The sequence below is a fragment of the Nicrophorus vespilloides genome, unplaced genomic scaffold (assembly GCF_001412225.1).
Source record: "Nicrophorus vespilloides isolate i.1.1-1 unplaced genomic scaffold, Nicve_v1.0, whole genome shotgun sequence".
In the NCBI taxonomy this organism is placed as follows: domain Eukaryota; kingdom Metazoa; phylum Arthropoda; class Insecta; order Coleoptera; family Silphidae; genus Nicrophorus; species Nicrophorus vespilloides.
Genome location: NW_017098790.1, coordinates 410,430 through 427,309, shown reverse-complemented (window position 1 = coordinate 427,309; position 16,880 = coordinate 410,430). Strand labels below are relative to the sequence as shown.

Genomic DNA, 16,880 nt, shown 5'->3' with positions numbered 1-16,880 from the left:
CGAAATCGTATTATTCTGTGATTTAGTATTATTCAAAATTAATTAAGCAATCATAATCTTTATGAGCAAATTATCTTGAAAAATCGAGGAGAGAATATCTATTAAAAAAATCATTTGATATTAATGGTCTTAATTCGATATTTGATCAATACAAGGAATTGCTGTAATTTTAATTTAACAAAATAAAAAAATATAGTACACATTTTTTTATAGACGATCAATTTTATTTCTTTATTTGCAGCAATTCAATTTAGTTTTATTTTTTGTTATTATGTTTGTTGCAATAAATATTATTATTTGTTTATATGGTCAAATCTATTTTTGTGCAATTTATTTTTATGCGGATTTAGACTTTAAACTTTCCCCCTATAAACTAAGTTAAAATTAAGCTAAATTTTAGTATATTACACTTTAAAGCGTTCTATTTAACAGGTCATTTTTCTAACAATTTATTTTGTTCGTTATTCGAGATTCCACTGTATTTAGTTCTTATCAAATTAATTTACAATTTATTACAATATAATTACAAATAAAATAATATTTGATTAGTTTTATTCCATTGATTTATTAAGAAATAAGTAAGAAATTGATGTAATTTGTAACTATGATATAAATTGTAAAATGGAAAATAATGAAATCCTTCAAAATGATAAAACGAAATTTTGAATGGATTCAGAATTAGTAAAGTTATGTACAATTAAATTTATCTTGAAGCTTACATTTTGGTTGGATACGTGGCATTTACTATTTACGAGGTATTCTAATGGATTATTAGTCTTAAAATACCATTGGTTTATAATGCAAAGAAATTTCTTAAAGAATAAGGTTTTACACGGTACTTTCTTTACACGTTTCGCCTTGACACGGTTTAAAAAATTAAAAATAAATTTTGAAAATAACCTATTCCTTATTTCACACTGAACTTTCTTTACACGTTTTGGTTAAAAAAAAAAAATGTTGAAAATGACGTATCCTATGCACACTTTTCAATTTTACATTCGAAAAGTTACAATTTTGATTTACACGTCTAGGTAACGTGTAAATCAGGGAATTAAAATCGATTTTGTAATATGAATAAAAAAAAATTCATAGAGTTGCCAGAAATATGGCAAAATGTGATGTGACAAAATAAAACTATACAAATAATTGCGTTTGTGAGAATGTAAGTATAGCATTGAAAATGCAAGTATTTTTGAAAAGAAAAAGTTTGTATTTCTTTGCCCCCACTAGTTTCAACCCCCAATAAACGCACCTTTTTTGGGTATAAATACCTGATGCGAAAAATAGATAAGCATCAGTTTTCACTGCAACTTGTGTGCATCAACATCTCTGCTTTCCAGTTTTGAAAAATACTACTACTACCATAGCAATGGCTTCAGTTGAGAAAATTAATAATTCTCTTATGGATGATGTAGATTCAGTGGTGGCTGTAGGTGAAGACATAACCTTGCAAGGACCATCTGACACGAGCATCGTTCCAGTATACGACGCAGACGTGACGTCGACCAACGAGTTGGACGCAGAGGTGACGTCGACCAACGAGTTGGACGATGAGCTGAAGAAGTTAGACGAGCTTCAAAACGAACTTCAGAAAGAATACATTACAGGTTCTTTGGAAAAAAGTATTAAGGCAGATCATAACAGTGTGTACGTGGGGAACGTGGATTACGGGACGACGCCTACCGTTCTTGAGGCGCATTTCCGCGGCTGCGGCGTCGTCAAGAGGATTACCATACCTGCTAACAAGTTTGACGGCACTCCTAAGGGGTTCGCCTACATCGAGTTCTCTGAGCCTTCATCAGTTGATTTGGCCATGTCTTTGAACCAATCTCTTTTGCGCGGAAGACATATCAAGGTTGTCCCGAAGAGGACAAACAAACCTGGATTCTCCACCACCAACCGTCCGCCCAGAAGTGATGCATTCGGCTACCACGGAAGAGGTGCAGGCAGACCCATCAGAGATTTTACCGGAAGGTTCGCTCTTCGTCGTGGATACAGCGGTCATAAAGGAGGAGCTAGCCGCTTCACTCCGTATTAATAAATTTTCAGAAAATCCACTAAGTTGTATATAATGATTCAGGTAATTCTTCCTAGGACAAGCATCTAACAGATTACAAAACTGACCAGAAGTGGCGCTATAGAATATGTAAATTTGGCATTTGACCGGAGCAGCAAATGTGTGCATTAATTAGTCTTAGGACATTCCTTAAATATACTTTGAATAAATAATACATACACCAAAAACACTTTTGATTATTTTTTTATAAGAGAAGTCTAGTCTCTAGAAGCAAGACAAAGGAATACAAGATGTTGTCAATATTCCAATTTTTACACACCAAGACGAAAATTTCTTGCTTGCTTGATAGTTTCTGTCATCGCATTTTTTTTTGTCTGTTACATTGAAATTAAATATGAAATAAATTGGTATATTATTATAATAATATTTATTGCAATAATAAAAGAAACAAAGAGTTAACTGCTACAAAGTTCTTTCTATCCGTAAACATTTTATTATCTGGAAATTGCAATATTGTAACTATTTTTAACGTCATTATAATAGAATAATATAAATTGGAGTAGAAATATGTGAACCAATAATTCTTTCTATGAGCTTTGTGTGTCATTTACGTACACAGCACAGTATAAATGTATATAAATAATAACAATTACCATAGTTATACTATTTAGATACAATGTCGATCATTACGCAATATTTTATGCTTTTGTAATTTAATAATACAATAAGCAGAAAAACTTAGATCGATAATAGATAATAAACAAAATAAATAAAATAGGTACCAAATAAATTATATATTGATAAGAGTATGTTTATAAGATTTAGAAAGATTACCGGAATTTTCATTAAATAAAACTTTATCCACAGTTTTATTCAAAGGGTTAGAATCGATGTTCAAGCTTTAATTAAATGGAATAAAAACCACCAAAAAAGGGCTGAAAATTGTATCAGTGTAAAAACAGAAATAGACAGAATTTATTTTGTATAAATATACAACATAATTAAATTGAGTTGAAAATAATTCTGAAAGAATTCTTAAATTTGAGTTCAATACGATTAATTTATTCATAACAATGGCGTAAAATGTAACAAGTGAACTAGTTAGTTTATTATATTCAAGTTTTTACATACGAAAACATATTTTTAATAGCTTATAAAAGTTACTTTAGTTAGTGAATAATTTTGCATTATATGAAGTATTTGCTATTCGTTAAATAAAAAATAACTGTTTTTTAATTAATTATTTACAATTTAAAATATGTGTTTATATTACAATATGTTATATGTTCTTCACTGCTGAAGTATCTGGTGCTAGAATAGTTTCTGTGTTTACTAATTCGCCTTGTAATAATCTTACATTCTTTTTTGAACCTACTCGAACTCTTATTTTCTTTGAACAAAATGTGCAACATTAAGTTTTGTTTGTTGCCTTTTTTACTACATGACTATAATGTTTCTAAAAATAATCAAAAGTGTTATTTTGTGTGTATATATTATATATTGAATTCATATTCTCTAGCGCCACTCCTGGTACCTTTTGTAATCTGTTAGATGCTTGTCCTAGGATAAATTGCCTGAATCATTATATACAAGTTAGTGGAAGTCTTGAAAATTTATTAATACGGAGTGAAGCGGCTAACTCCGCCGTAGCCACGAGTATGAGGGATCCTTCCTGTGTAACCTCTGCTGGGTCTGAGTGTACCTCTGCCATGGTAACCGAATGCATCACTTCTGGTCGGACGGTTGGTGGTCGAGAATCCAGGTTTGTTTGTCCTCTTCGGGACCACTTTGATCTTTCTTCCACGCAAAAGAGACTGGTCCAAAGTCATGGCCAACTCCACTGATGAAGGCTCAGAGAACTCGATGTAGGCGAAACCCTTTGGAGTGCTGTTAAACTTGTTCACAGGTATGGTGACCCTGTTGACTATGCTGCAGCCGTGGAAATGGGCCATCAGAATAGGAGCCGTCGTCTCGTAGTCCACGCTCCCTACGTACACTATGTTAAGATCTGTCTTTATATTTTTTTGTAAAGGACCTGTAATGTATTCTTTCTCAAGTTCGTTTTGCAGCTCGTCTAACTTCTTCAGCTCATTGTCCAACTTAATCGCCGTCAAATCAGATTTTGGTTTGGTTTCTTAGATGGAACTTAAAATACGCATCACATTTGTAGGTGTATCAAATACATTTTAATATAGTTAATAGTAGTAGTTCCTAATTATGATGACACTACCATGACAAAAATGACAGCTATAAATTTCAGATGACATTTAGTTGACAACATTGACATATGAACGGCACATAAAATGCTACTTGGTACATTTCCCTGTACTAAATGAATATGTATTTTTTTAAAGAGATTTATATAAATTTATTTATTGATATAAATCTCATATAAATCTATATCAATTTATTTATTGATATAAATCTCTCCGGCCTCATTTCGGGTTTAACAGCCACCACCACAAATTTTTGTTGGTTTTTCTGAATTGAACCAACGACCTTTCGTAACAGATTTTCGTGATACAGGCGAATATTTAATATGTACATTAATTAATAATAATGATATGCATTTATAGAATTGAAGTTAAATCTTATCATATACTACAAATTTACCTCGCATTAATTACTTTAATAAAAATTTAAGGATGTAATCAACATCATTTTACATTAATTCTGATTAGAAAATTTGTTCTACTTTTTGAACAAATCGGTAAATGCAAGTGTTTGACAATATTGACGATTTACTAATAGTTTCTTTAATTTTGGTGTGTTTACTTGTTACTATCTTTGAAAATATTTGTGTGAAATTGAAAAAAAAAACAATTAATTAAACAACTTTTAATTGTATTATAATACGTGTTTATTTAAGTTTTATTGCAAACAAAGCGGTTCATTTCATCTAACTGTAAACTTCATAAATGAAAATCTCAATTTAATATGCAATGAAACGATTAATAATTTGCAAAGTGATTATGGTTTGCTTTGGAAATTGCATTTGCAGCTTGAACGAAACAAATTAAATAAATTGCGAAACGCAGAAATTGAAATGACGCTAACACGTGCGATGCAGAGAAATTCCCAAGCGCTAATAAATTGCATACATACATTAATTAAACAACTGCAAAATCAATTATCGTAGAGGATTTGCATCGTTCAAAATGTCTGCATTAATTGCTTTGGAATGGGTAAGAACGTCGTCGAAGTGGATGATGATGATAATAATAATAATAATGAAGGCGTGACGACGTACAATTTTTTTTGTATGCTCATTAAAGGTAACGGGGTGCGAAATTGAATTACACGTATTTTGTGATCGCCCTTGCTTTACCTCATCCGTTCTTCTTCCGCCCACGATATCATTTTGCGACTCTTTCAAAGCGTAACGTCCCTCGGCAATAAAGTGCCCGCTATCATTCAGCGTTTCAGATTAAATTACATATACAAATCGCTGGGGGTTACGTAGCTTTACGTGCATAAAATATAGTGAGGGTATGGGATAATATGGAAAATACATCAAGAGTCACTTAACTACCATACTCGCATAATGCCTTGTTTATACTGCATTTATTTTTAAGTCAGTTTATATTCATGTATTTTATATTTCTGCATGTAAAATTACAAGACTTTTTCCCTATTTGGATGGAGTAGATTACATAATATTGCTAACTTTTTAATCGGAAATTTTAAAATATATGTCGGACGACAATACAAATATACACATATTGTCTACGATTCCATGACCAAACACAGCAAGAAAGAATGTGATACATCAGAACAGGAACAAACTAGAACATAATATAACAGAACAAGATAAAACAATACATTGATAAAATGTTGAATATGACCAGTCCTTTCGCATTTTTCCAGATGGGAGAGAATTTTTTATAACGATATTTGTAGTGTACAGTTGTGGCTACATTTTAATTTATTTAATTTTAATATCTAGTTTCTGACCTTGTCTAGGGTAAAATAAAAGAAAAAAAAAAACAAAAATTTTCGACATTTCAAGCAATCAAAAATAATGAGCTGAGATAGCGGACGTCTTCAATATGTCGTATTTAGAAGTCCATATGTTGATGGCTACGTCAATCGTTCTAATGTGAGGATTCCATATGATCAGCTCATTAAAAGAAACTAGCAACAACCTTTTCTCCAGAATTGGATTACTGGGGATGAAAAATGGATACTCTACAACAATCTTCAGCATAGATCTTTGTCTAAAAAAGGCTGTGCTCCCCAGACATCACCAAAGATTAGCCTACTTCCAATGAAAGTGATGTTGTGTTTTTGGTGGGATTTCAAGGGTTGTCTATTATGAACTGCTAGAAAATAATCAAATTCGGTCAAGTACTGTAAACAACTTAATAATTTGTGACAGCTCTTGCCCAAAAACGATCTGTAATGGTTAATAAACGACGAATATGTTTTCAACATAATAATGCGAGACCTCATACATCTGTAAACACCATACAGAAGTTGATATGGATTTAATGGGATATTCTACCTCACCCTCCATATAGTCCACATATAACACCGTCCGACTACTATTTGTTGGTATTTGGATGATATTGTTTATAACAAAAACTTCTTTATATACGACTTTAACATCAATTTTTCTTCTTATCCGGTACATAGTTTAATATTTTGTAGTTTGCTGTCATTCTTTTAAACGGCTCAATTGATCTTTAAAAGCAAAATTCATAGAAAACACATTTGTAACTTGAGTAAAATGTTGTAATAAAATATATTTTAACCACGATAAAAATAAAAGGTTTATTGTTTTGTACATTATAATATGAACAATAATATAAAAATTGCACTTGGGTAACTTTATTACTTGATTTACAAAATTTCATTGAAAACTGATTGTTTAATTTTTCGATTTATCCGATATATAGTTTAATATTTTGAAATTTGCTGTCATATAAATAAAAACATTTTTTGTGAAAGGCAAAATTCATCAAAAACAAATTTGCAACCTCAGCAACTTAGGATAATAAAATATATTTTATCCGCCATAAAAAAAAGGTATTCTACGTTGTAAATTATAATGTATTACCTCTGTAATATCAAAATTGCACTTGGGTTATTTTATTACTAGGTTTTCTTTGAATAACTATACAAAATTTCATCGAAAAATGTTTAGCTTCTTAGAAGATATGATGTTTTTAAACGAACATAATTGCGCGTACCATTTTACACAGCGCATTCAAAATTTGTCGCTTCAATTATAAGTTCATAACTTCTGAACTATCACCCAGAAATTTAAAAAAAATATAATTTAATATAAAGAAAATGCTGGTATTGAAATAATTTTAATGGAAACTATCGATCGGTTTAGAATAAATATTTTTTTTTATTTACGCGTATGTATTACCACGAACTTTGACTAATTATGTTTTCAATTATAAGTTCACAACCGGCTGTATATATTTTTATAAAGAAATATTCAAATGAAGCGCACTTCTATCCAGAATGAATTACCATAAAAAAAATATTATATTGACCCCATAAAAGAGTCTGTTAGGGTTGGAGTTCGGTAATTTTCAGAAGAATCTTTTAAAGCAGGGGTAATATTAAAATTCTGCTTACTTTATTTTATTTGCTGGATTATTATAATTTACCATACAAAATTTCTTGAAAAAAGGTTTAGCCGTTTAGAAGATATGAGTTTTTTTGCGAAAAAAAATAACCTTCTGGGTAATATTTTGACTTCAATTATATTATACAATACAGAAAGTATTCAATTACAAAAATTAAGATATATATGATCCAAGAACAAATAAAAATTGGAAATTAATAATAAAAACCAAAACTAATGAGAGAAATTAAATAACAAATAAATTTATAGTAACACAATATACAAATTCATCAATAATAATCAAAATGTACTGTATACATTCATACATACACAAAGATGTATCCGACTCATTCATTATTAGCACATCATAAAAGATATGATAAGATCATAACTTGTACATGTATTAAACTATTAAATATCTTCATAATAAATTAAAATTTTTGATACCACAATATTTATTTCTGCTGTTAAGCAGTGGTAGAAAAGTACATTCCATCCACATTCAATTATCAATTAATTATTTTCAAACAGAATTGATTAAAAGTAAATACAAAAATTACGCAAAATACGCAGTCAGTTCTCTCTCAATGAATAATCGTCAAGGTTACGATATAATTTCGGTCATTTGCCAAAAGGGCCGAATCAATTATAGGAAAAATAATTGCATAAAATGATGAGTTTTGCGAAATCACTGGAGCGTTGCGAAATTGGATCGATAGTAGTTTTGGAGTTTTGCGGGCGCGCCGAAACCAATTCGGATAATTGGCGTTGAAAGTTTCGCGTTCGCCAAAACTCATTTAGTATTAATTCATAAACGAATTTGCAAACTTAGCCCGGACGCAATTCACGTGCGAGCTCAGAGTTCGACTACACGAAAAACGGCGCTAATTGATACGTACATTTTGTAGCGTTAACCTCGATTCCCGTAGTAAAAAAAATATTGTCCTCCATTTAAATTGGAGAACTCTTTCAAACATCCCGAACATTCAGTAGATGCAACGAATCTTTTCACGGAAAAAGTTTCATTTTATTTATTTTCAAACTAATTAGAGACTTGAACGTTTTTGTAAAAAGGCATTCATGAAGAACTAAAACATTTTTTGTTGAAAATATAAATTTTCTATTCATTACATAATTTGGAAAAGTATGTAATGTATAAATAGATAGGTAGATAGATAGATAGGAGAAGAAGTTTGTATGTATACATACCAAATTTCATGTACTTGACAACCTAAACAAAATTTCATGAGCAAACTAAATTATATTACAGAAATTACTCAATATTCAATAATATTGTGTATATGTTTATTAAGTCATATACACACTGTATCATTTCCAGCATTAACATTAATTAGTATGGGTAATATCATAATAAGTGATCTTGGATTTTGATACCATTTTTAAATTCTTGCATGTTTACCAATTTCATTAATATATGTAACTATAATTATTTCATTATGCTTACTTGCATACATGTTCGATTCACAATGAAAATTACTGTTACTGTTACATGTTACTGCGCAGCGTTTACATATCTTTACGAATCAAATATTTTACTTTTTATAAAAATTTTCTCCAAAATGTAAAGTTAAATAACTAAAATATTCAAATCTCAAGTTACTTTTTATACATAAAAAAATATTTTACTTATACAAGAAGTTCTATTAGAATATATACAGTAGTACCTTGGTTAACGTTACTTTTGATAACGAAGCTTGAATATAGCAAAGTCCTCAAGTCAAGCCCTATTTGATATAAAAAGTATACCAATTTAATTTCAACATTTGATAATATCCGATAAAATATGACCAGAAGATTTACTAGAAGAAGAAAATAACATCCAAAAAATGATTGACCCAATAGCTTAATAAATAGGTTTTGAAGAAGTCGATGAAGAGGATGTTAGTAATTTATTGAATGCAGAAGAAAATGGTTTTCAGTGGAAGATTTAGAACACCTTGTTAGCAATGGAAACAAAGAAAATGAAGATGAAAAATATTATCCAAATTTAAATTTTAGGTGAAAATGTTTTTATTTTAAAAATGATCTAAATTTATTAGCAAAAAATGTTTTTTTTTATGATCACTGTTATCTTCGTATAGGAAATTGTTAATTGAAAGAACAAAAGCACAAAAAAACATATTTTGTAAAATGTATTTTCACTTTATATGTAAGCATTTCATTCTCTTTACGAAGAAACTTATGCATATTTTGGACACAGTATTTTTACTTATAAAAACGAAGTAATTGAACACACACAATTATTCTAATTATTATCCTTGAGTATAGTTATTGAAAGGATTGTATGGGTTATATAAAGAAGTGGAAGCCTAGTAATAATATTTGTAGTAGTGGGTTTGAAATATCATGCGACAGCATATGAAGAGTAAAATCAATAGGAAGGAGTTCAATCACACTAAGAGCACTTGGAATGTAAATATATGGATGTTGTAGTCTAGTTACAACATCCCAAATTTTAGAGACGAGCTCCTTCGAGAAAATGAAAATTTCTCAATTTTAATAAATTTCACTTCAATTTTATCTTTTTTTTACCGCTAAAGTTCACTATATAAATATTTTTATGAAAAGTCGGTTCTTATCTATATATAGCATATTTATATTTTTCGATACATTAGTTAGTGATTATAATATTAATGTACTACATACATTTGAATAAACATAGATTTATAACTTGATATTTTGAATATAATGAAAAATAGGTACAAAAATATTCTCTTTATAAACATGATTTAATTAAAAGTTGGCCTTATTATATAAAATATAGAATAGTTATTTTATAAAATAACTGAATAAACATTTCACGAAATTAATAAATAATTGAACTTTTATAAATTACCATTTTCAATTTGTCTAAATGCCTAAAAAAAGACAATTTACTGAGAAAGTTAGGAAAATTAGGGTTTGTACAACGAATCTCAATTTTTCTACTCAACTTTTCTTTTATTTGACAAAAAAAAATAAAAAGAGAAAGGATTTCTGCAACATATTTTCTTTTTCTCACAAAATAAAACTTAAAGAATAGAGAATATTGCATTAATCTACAACAAAATAAAATGTATTCAATAGAAAACTATATAGAGATAGGAATAAAATATTAATTTATTTTATATTTTAAGTCTTGGTTCAAAAACCCGGTTTCCAATTCTATAAATTAAAAAAAAAACGGTTTTCAGAAACTGGTTTTAAAAACCGACAAAACCCTACTATTAATAGTGATTTCAATATTTTAAGCCATGTATATGGAATTATTGTACTATTTTTTTTATATATATTAATAATATTATTTTACAATCTTTTCGTGATGAAAATATTTCTTAGACATTTTTATTGGAGTATTTATATAATTTGTATATTCGACATGCTTGTTTTTTCCTTAATAACCTGTAGAGATTTCCAAACTTTATATTCAAAAGTTTGAGAACCAGTGATTTAGATACTACTGCAGGATTATCATCAGATACCAAGATGTTTTAATTCATTTCGTTTTACTTGCACTATTCTCTTTTCTGATTACCTAATGTCATTTTTAGAATTGTTTCCATGTGATTTTTTATGAAAATGTCGACTAATTGTATAATAATAATAATAATAAATATGCATAAGTTTAATTCTTTGATTGTATATTTCATTATAAATGAATTATTAAAGAATTATTTAAATAATTTCATTAAATTTAAATGAATATTCTTGGACCAGAAATGCAGCCTAAATAGATTTCATTAAAAAATCATCCAGGAAGTTGCGCGTTAAGTATTTAATATGCATCAATGTATTCAACGACAAAAAAGTCAATTTACATAAGAAAACCAACGTACAAATCGGTTCATTCACGAAAAAAAGGAAAGTCTGTGCCGTACACAGTTCTGTTTGATTAATAAAATTTGTTGGAAATTGTATGAAAAGTTCCATTCCGCAAACACAGGGGAAACAAGATTTTAAACTAAAATTCTTTTGAGATGGAAACCGGTCACAACCTCGGGGAATCCCCCGTTGCGGCGTATCATAATATTTGCGTGGTGGGTAAGTAGCGAAGAAGTCTTCGATCTGTTTGCTTTCGCAATGGTTTGCATGCGAAATTTATGGAATATACACAAATGAAAAGCGGCAGTATTTGTGCGTTGAATTTTGAACCGGGCAACAGCAAAAATTTATATACGTATTGACAAATTGCATCCTGCGGTTTATACGCTGCGGCACGGTAATCCGTTACGTTATCTGCACTTCCAATATCCATTTTAAAAGCCAATCACTGAATTTTACTATAGCGATTCACCTCTGACACTCGACGCACATATCGATCCAATGGGAATTGCTCTATTATGCATGTTATGCAACCGGGAATATATTGGATAGTAGCGCTGATACCCTGAGAACATCATATTTTGACCAAAAAGATATTGACCAAAGTCCTGCTGTTCGGAATATTACTGTTACACATATTATGCAACAAATTATTTAATTCTATATATTTACAGATTCTTGAGTATGAAAATAATGATTGCTAGTACTATATCCAATTATTTGAGTTATAAACTTTAAAGCAATCAGTTAACACTCGCATAAAGCACATAATGCATACCTAAATTGTCGACCGTTAAGCGAATTAGCACGTTAATTGGGTGGCGAATTTCCAATGCGTTTTATACCATATTAATGCACTGTGCAGAACCGCCAACTAGTTGGATTGATATCATTGCATTGCACGGTCAAAAGGGCATAAATAATTATGTACATATTATCAGAGTACTCCAAAAGACTTTTCTAACTAACTTTTCAAAATTGCCGCCAAATTTGAGATTTTTATATGCTGTCATTAGTAAATATTTAGAATAAGTTACATTAACCTTAAGATGAAATTAGATACAATATTGCCGAAATTTCCCAGCCATTATATCAATACATAACAAGTTATAAGTATTTGAGAATTGATTCATAGAAAATAAGAAATCTACATACAACAACAATTTTCATTGCATGAGTTATATAATACATCCAACAAAAATTTGTGATATATTTGTTTAAGTTACAAATTTGAATGTCAGATTAATTCACCAAAAGGTCCTTTAGTAGTATTCAAATGTAAAAATAATAATGTAATACATTTGACAACTAGAAATTACTTGAATTGAATACAATAATTAGAAACAAATACCACATTTCTTTGTCGTTTTCGTTTGTTATGCAACTTAATATTATTATTAATTATTTCTCTATTATTATATATTTTTACAACTTTCTAGAACATAATAATATGTTTTTTTTATTGATTTACAGTCGACTAATTCGAATAATTTCAAAGACATTTTGCGTGTTAAGTTAGGGTTATATTCGTGAAGATAATCGGTTTCATCGATCTTTCAAGGTAATTTTCTGAAGCATCGTCACAAAATTGCATTATTTTGAATGGATCGTTGGCAGCTAATGGATCCATCTAATAACTTCATGCAATAATGTCGCTTTCCTTACTTCATACCGTTAATAATGTCTTCTAATCATAAAATCAATACTCCGTGCATAAGGTATGTAATCAAATCAAAAACATATTGTAAATAATTTGAAACGAAGTAATTATAGTGTCTAGACCAGGGGTCGCCAAACAGAATAAAAAGTGAATTTAGTAGGCGCTTGAAATGTGACCCGGGCCCTGCATATCTTTGAGATATGCGAGGAAAATGGTCTTGGAGTTGTTTGTTTTTAACAAGATGCAAGCTTTTGTTGGGATTATTGAGTCCAAATGCCAGACAGTTGACTGATTTCTTGTCGTTGCCTCGCGTGTATTTAAAGAGAAGACCATTGAATTGAAAACAAAGGTTTGGATTTGCCTGAACTACAGGGTGAAATTAAAGAAATTTCAATTAAAAAGTGTATGGAGGCATATAAACAGTTGAATACACCCGTCATAGTAGAGGACACTTGCCTATGTTTTGACGGTTTGAAAGGCATGCCTGGTCCATACATAAAATGGTTCCTGGAGAAGTTGGACTCTTCAAGATGTTGGATGTTGGACAAGTCCGCTGAAGCAATTTGTACCTTCGGCTATTATTCAGGTGAAAAGTATGATGAAGTAGTGCTGTTCCAAGGATGCACCAAATGAGTGATTGTGGATCCAAGAGGACCCAGGGATTTTGGATGGGATCCACGTTTTCAGCCTGAAGGATATAACGAGACATATGCAGAATTGCCCAAAGATGAGAAGAACAAGATTTCCAACCGATATAGGGCTTTAGAAAAAACTAAAAACTTATTTCATTACAAATAAATAAAACAATATGCTTAATAATTTTCAATAACAATAATTTATTTCGATATACCCAATAAAACGATGATACATTCACCGTTAAAATTGTTAATAATAATGAATACGCACAATAAATTGTGCAAGTAAATAAATGAAATCAATCGATAATTAATATTGTGATATGTTACTGATAAAATATTTTATTTTCTATTTGCTTAAAATAAATAAATAAAAATAATAGCAGTCTAAAATGAAAGACTGGCTTATTTTTTTTTAAACCCAATTTTCAAAAACTGTTTTTTTGAAGAAATTTTTATAATTGGATAACATAAAACCGGTTTTAAATTTTAATTCAATAAGGCTTTTGACTTTTCCGTAACGTATCTAGGCCGTAAGGTATTAGTGTATTGTTAAATACATGGTTTAAAGAAACAAATAGAAAATTTTAAAGGAATTAACTCTTTTTCTCATTATTAATTGCCAAAGGAGATGGAAAACAGTCATAAAATATTTTCAAAAATGTGAAGAATAACTTCATTCGTCTTGCCTAAAAGGGAGTTCTTAATATTAACAGAAAATAACGGAAGACAATAACATTGCTTTAACGTATTTTTTGGAGAGTTCAGCTTATTGATATATGTGTTGCAAGAGTTTGATCTCTATGGTTTCGTGGGACTCTTCGGGCATTTTGCCGACCATGCTACATATGCTCGGAGTTGCATGCCGCATACTTGGTGAGAGGCTTACCATTGCCATTTGTTGCTATTTGGACAAGCCTCTCTAGCGTGCGTAAATTCCTGCCATCTTCCACAAGGGATATGAAGGAGTCTGTAGAAGAAATCCAATTATTATGCAGATTTTAAATGTTGATTGACCAGTCACATTCGAGATGATTCTTTTGCATAATATGTGTTCAATTACAATTGATTTAAGGTGCTGACTAATCTCACCTTGTTAATGTTTTGGTCTATTTATGTGAGCACACAAGACAACGATGTGGCGAAAGTAGTTTTAGTGGGCGCTTGAAATGTGACCCCGGCCCTGCATATCTTTAAGATATGAGAGGACAGTGGTCTTGCAGTTGTTTGTTTTTAACAAGATGCAAATTTTTGTTGAGATTATTGAGTTCAAACGGTTAATTGGGTTTTATAACCACATGTCGGACAGTTGACTGACTTCTTGTCGTTGCCTCGCGTATATTTAAAGAGAAGACTTTAAAGACCGAATGTCATAGTTTTTCATTGAGGTTGATTTGCTAGATATATTTTGAGAAGTTTTGAAAATATTTGCGTCGGCTCTTTGACTGATATCGCTATCAGTTGCTCGTAGTTTTGTTGGTTTTTGGATTTGGTTCTAGACTTTTTTGGTCGGCCTCGTTTCCACTTCCCCTGCTCCCACGTAACACCCATAGACTCAGAAAAGCATGATGAATTTTCGGAGCTTTCCACCTCCGATTCAATTATTACGTACACACTGCCGTAAAAATGTGCACAAGTGCACAAGATGTTAAATTTTAAAAAAGGAGTAAATAAAATATTTATTTTCGAAAGTACTATAAGAACTGTACGGTACCGCGTCTTGAACTGAACTGCGATTGACTATAAACCTATTGCTCGTGATATATACAATATTATAGATTTTATATTATTTTTATTATTGTTTTTTTTTTCTATACAACCGGTGAATTAATATATATATAGTAAAAATATTCAGTTCACAAAGATACAAACATAGTGCTAGTTTGTTAACCTTAAGCATTATTATTAAATTTTAGAAAAAATATGGGTAAGTAAATTAGAAAACAAACTTCTAATATGTATACCAATTTTAAATTTTTTTAGAGTATATGACCGAATATTACCTAAATGCTAAGGCTCTCGCTCTTGTAGAGCTTGTTGAGAATGGACAAATTTTCTATAAAATCATCAATTTCGATAAAATCCTTAGCAAACCTATTGTTATAAAATTGGAGATTCCGGTGTGCGCAACTTTTCAAGATGGGTTTGTGCGTAAGGCCATATTAAAATCTATTTCTAGTGTGTATTTTTCTTGAAATCGTCAATTGAAATCAAATAATAATTTTACCATTTTAGGTATACTTAGCAGATTGCTGACGTACAAAGAATATCTCGAAGATAAACTTAAAAACCCAACGTTAAATCATCCAGGAACTAAGACTGTAGAGACGAATATTCGTAGAAGGCTGAGATCAAGTGACCGAAGGAATCGTCAATTAAATCAAAACAGTAATGTTACAGTCAAGTTTTAATTGCAATTAATTAAAATAATTTTATGAAAATGTAAGCTAATTAAGATTTTTTTGTTTTTCAGCTACAACCCGATGATTTGTTAAGCTAAGAGAATAATGCAATGCAGGGTATGAAATTATTATTGGAAAATTTTCAATGAATTTTCAATAATTCATTGAACATTTTCAAATGATTTTAATTTGTGATAAACGTGTTCATTTTTAACGTGTTTACAACACATGTTTCTCACATTCTTAAAAAAAAATGTAATGGAAACATTTTTTATTTAATAAATGTGAGAAAATATGTGTACAAAATAAATTATATATTTCGATATCCGTCTTTTAATTAGTCTAAAACAATTGCGTAATCAACATCAAAACAATTCTAAATCAGTTATTTAACAACTGTAAAAAGATTATTTACTTTGTAAATTGCAATTTTGCACTTTTAATGTATGAAAATCTTAAGGAATAATTTTTCATTACTGAAATTACATAATTTTTTTTATATAGTATTTATTTATATACCACAAATACTGAATAATAATACTAAAGGGTGGCCCATCGAATACGCCGGATTTAATTTTTTGATGAAACACAGTAAATTATTATTTAATTAGGGAATTTTATTGATTTTTAGAGTAGACATGTTGACATTAATTATGGTAGAGTTTTTTTGTTCATAACTGAAGCACTTTCCTCAATTTTATTAATTAATCTTCGAACGGTAGACTCATTAATTGAAATAAGAATAATTTGTGTTTAAATAATC

General features: G+C 29.8%; 3 protein-coding genes and 1 pseudogene across 3 annotated transcripts; 3 read left to right on the top strand and 1 right to left on the bottom strand.

Annotated features, from left to right (window-relative positions):
- The first annotated feature begins 1,369 nt into the window (after positions 1-1,369).
- LOC108563193 (polyadenylate-binding protein 2-like) lies at positions 1,370-2,038 on the top strand. Its single transcript, XM_017921798.1, has one exon. The coding sequence runs from the start codon at positions 1,370-1,372 to the stop codon at positions 2,036-2,038; it is 669 nt and encodes a 222-aa protein (XP_017777287.1).
- A 1,595-nt stretch (positions 2,039-3,633) lies between these two features.
- On the bottom strand, positions 3,634-9,073 carry LOC108563192 (polyadenylate-binding protein 2-B-like). The gene is made up of 2 exons (XM_017921797.1): positions 9,064-9,073; positions 3,634-4,151 (listed from the first exon to the last, which is right to left on the bottom strand). Exons 1-2 carry the CDS (start codon positions 9,071-9,073, stop codon positions 3,634-3,636), a joined length of 528 nt encoding a protein of 175 aa, XP_017777286.1.
- A 4,352-nt stretch (positions 9,074-13,425) lies between these two features.
- LOC108563191 lies at positions 13,426-13,854 on the top strand (annotated as a pseudogene).
- Positions 13,855-15,563: 1,709 nt separating this feature from the next.
- Positions 15,564-16,372, top strand: LOC108563200. Its single transcript, XM_017921807.1, has 4 exons — positions 15,564-15,642; positions 15,699-15,893; positions 15,951-16,103; positions 16,189-16,372. The coding sequence occupies exons 1-4, from the start codon at positions 15,639-15,641 to the stop codon at positions 16,200-16,202; spliced, it is 366 nt and encodes a 121-aa protein (XP_017777296.1). The 5' UTR covers positions 15,564-15,638; the 3' UTR covers positions 16,203-16,372.
- Positions 16,373-16,880: the final 508 nt, after the last annotated feature.

Excerpts from the sequence above, each read along its gene's own strand:
- LOC108563193 (XM_017921798.1), top strand. The coding sequence starts at position 1,370 with ATGGCTTCAGTTGAGAAAATTAATAATTCTCTTATGGATGATGTAGAT.
- LOC108563200 (XM_017921807.1), top strand. Across the intron at positions 15,894-15,950 it reads CATATTAAAATCTATTTCTA|GTATACTTAGCAGATTGCTG; the intron begins GTGTGTATTTTT and ends TTACCATTTTAG.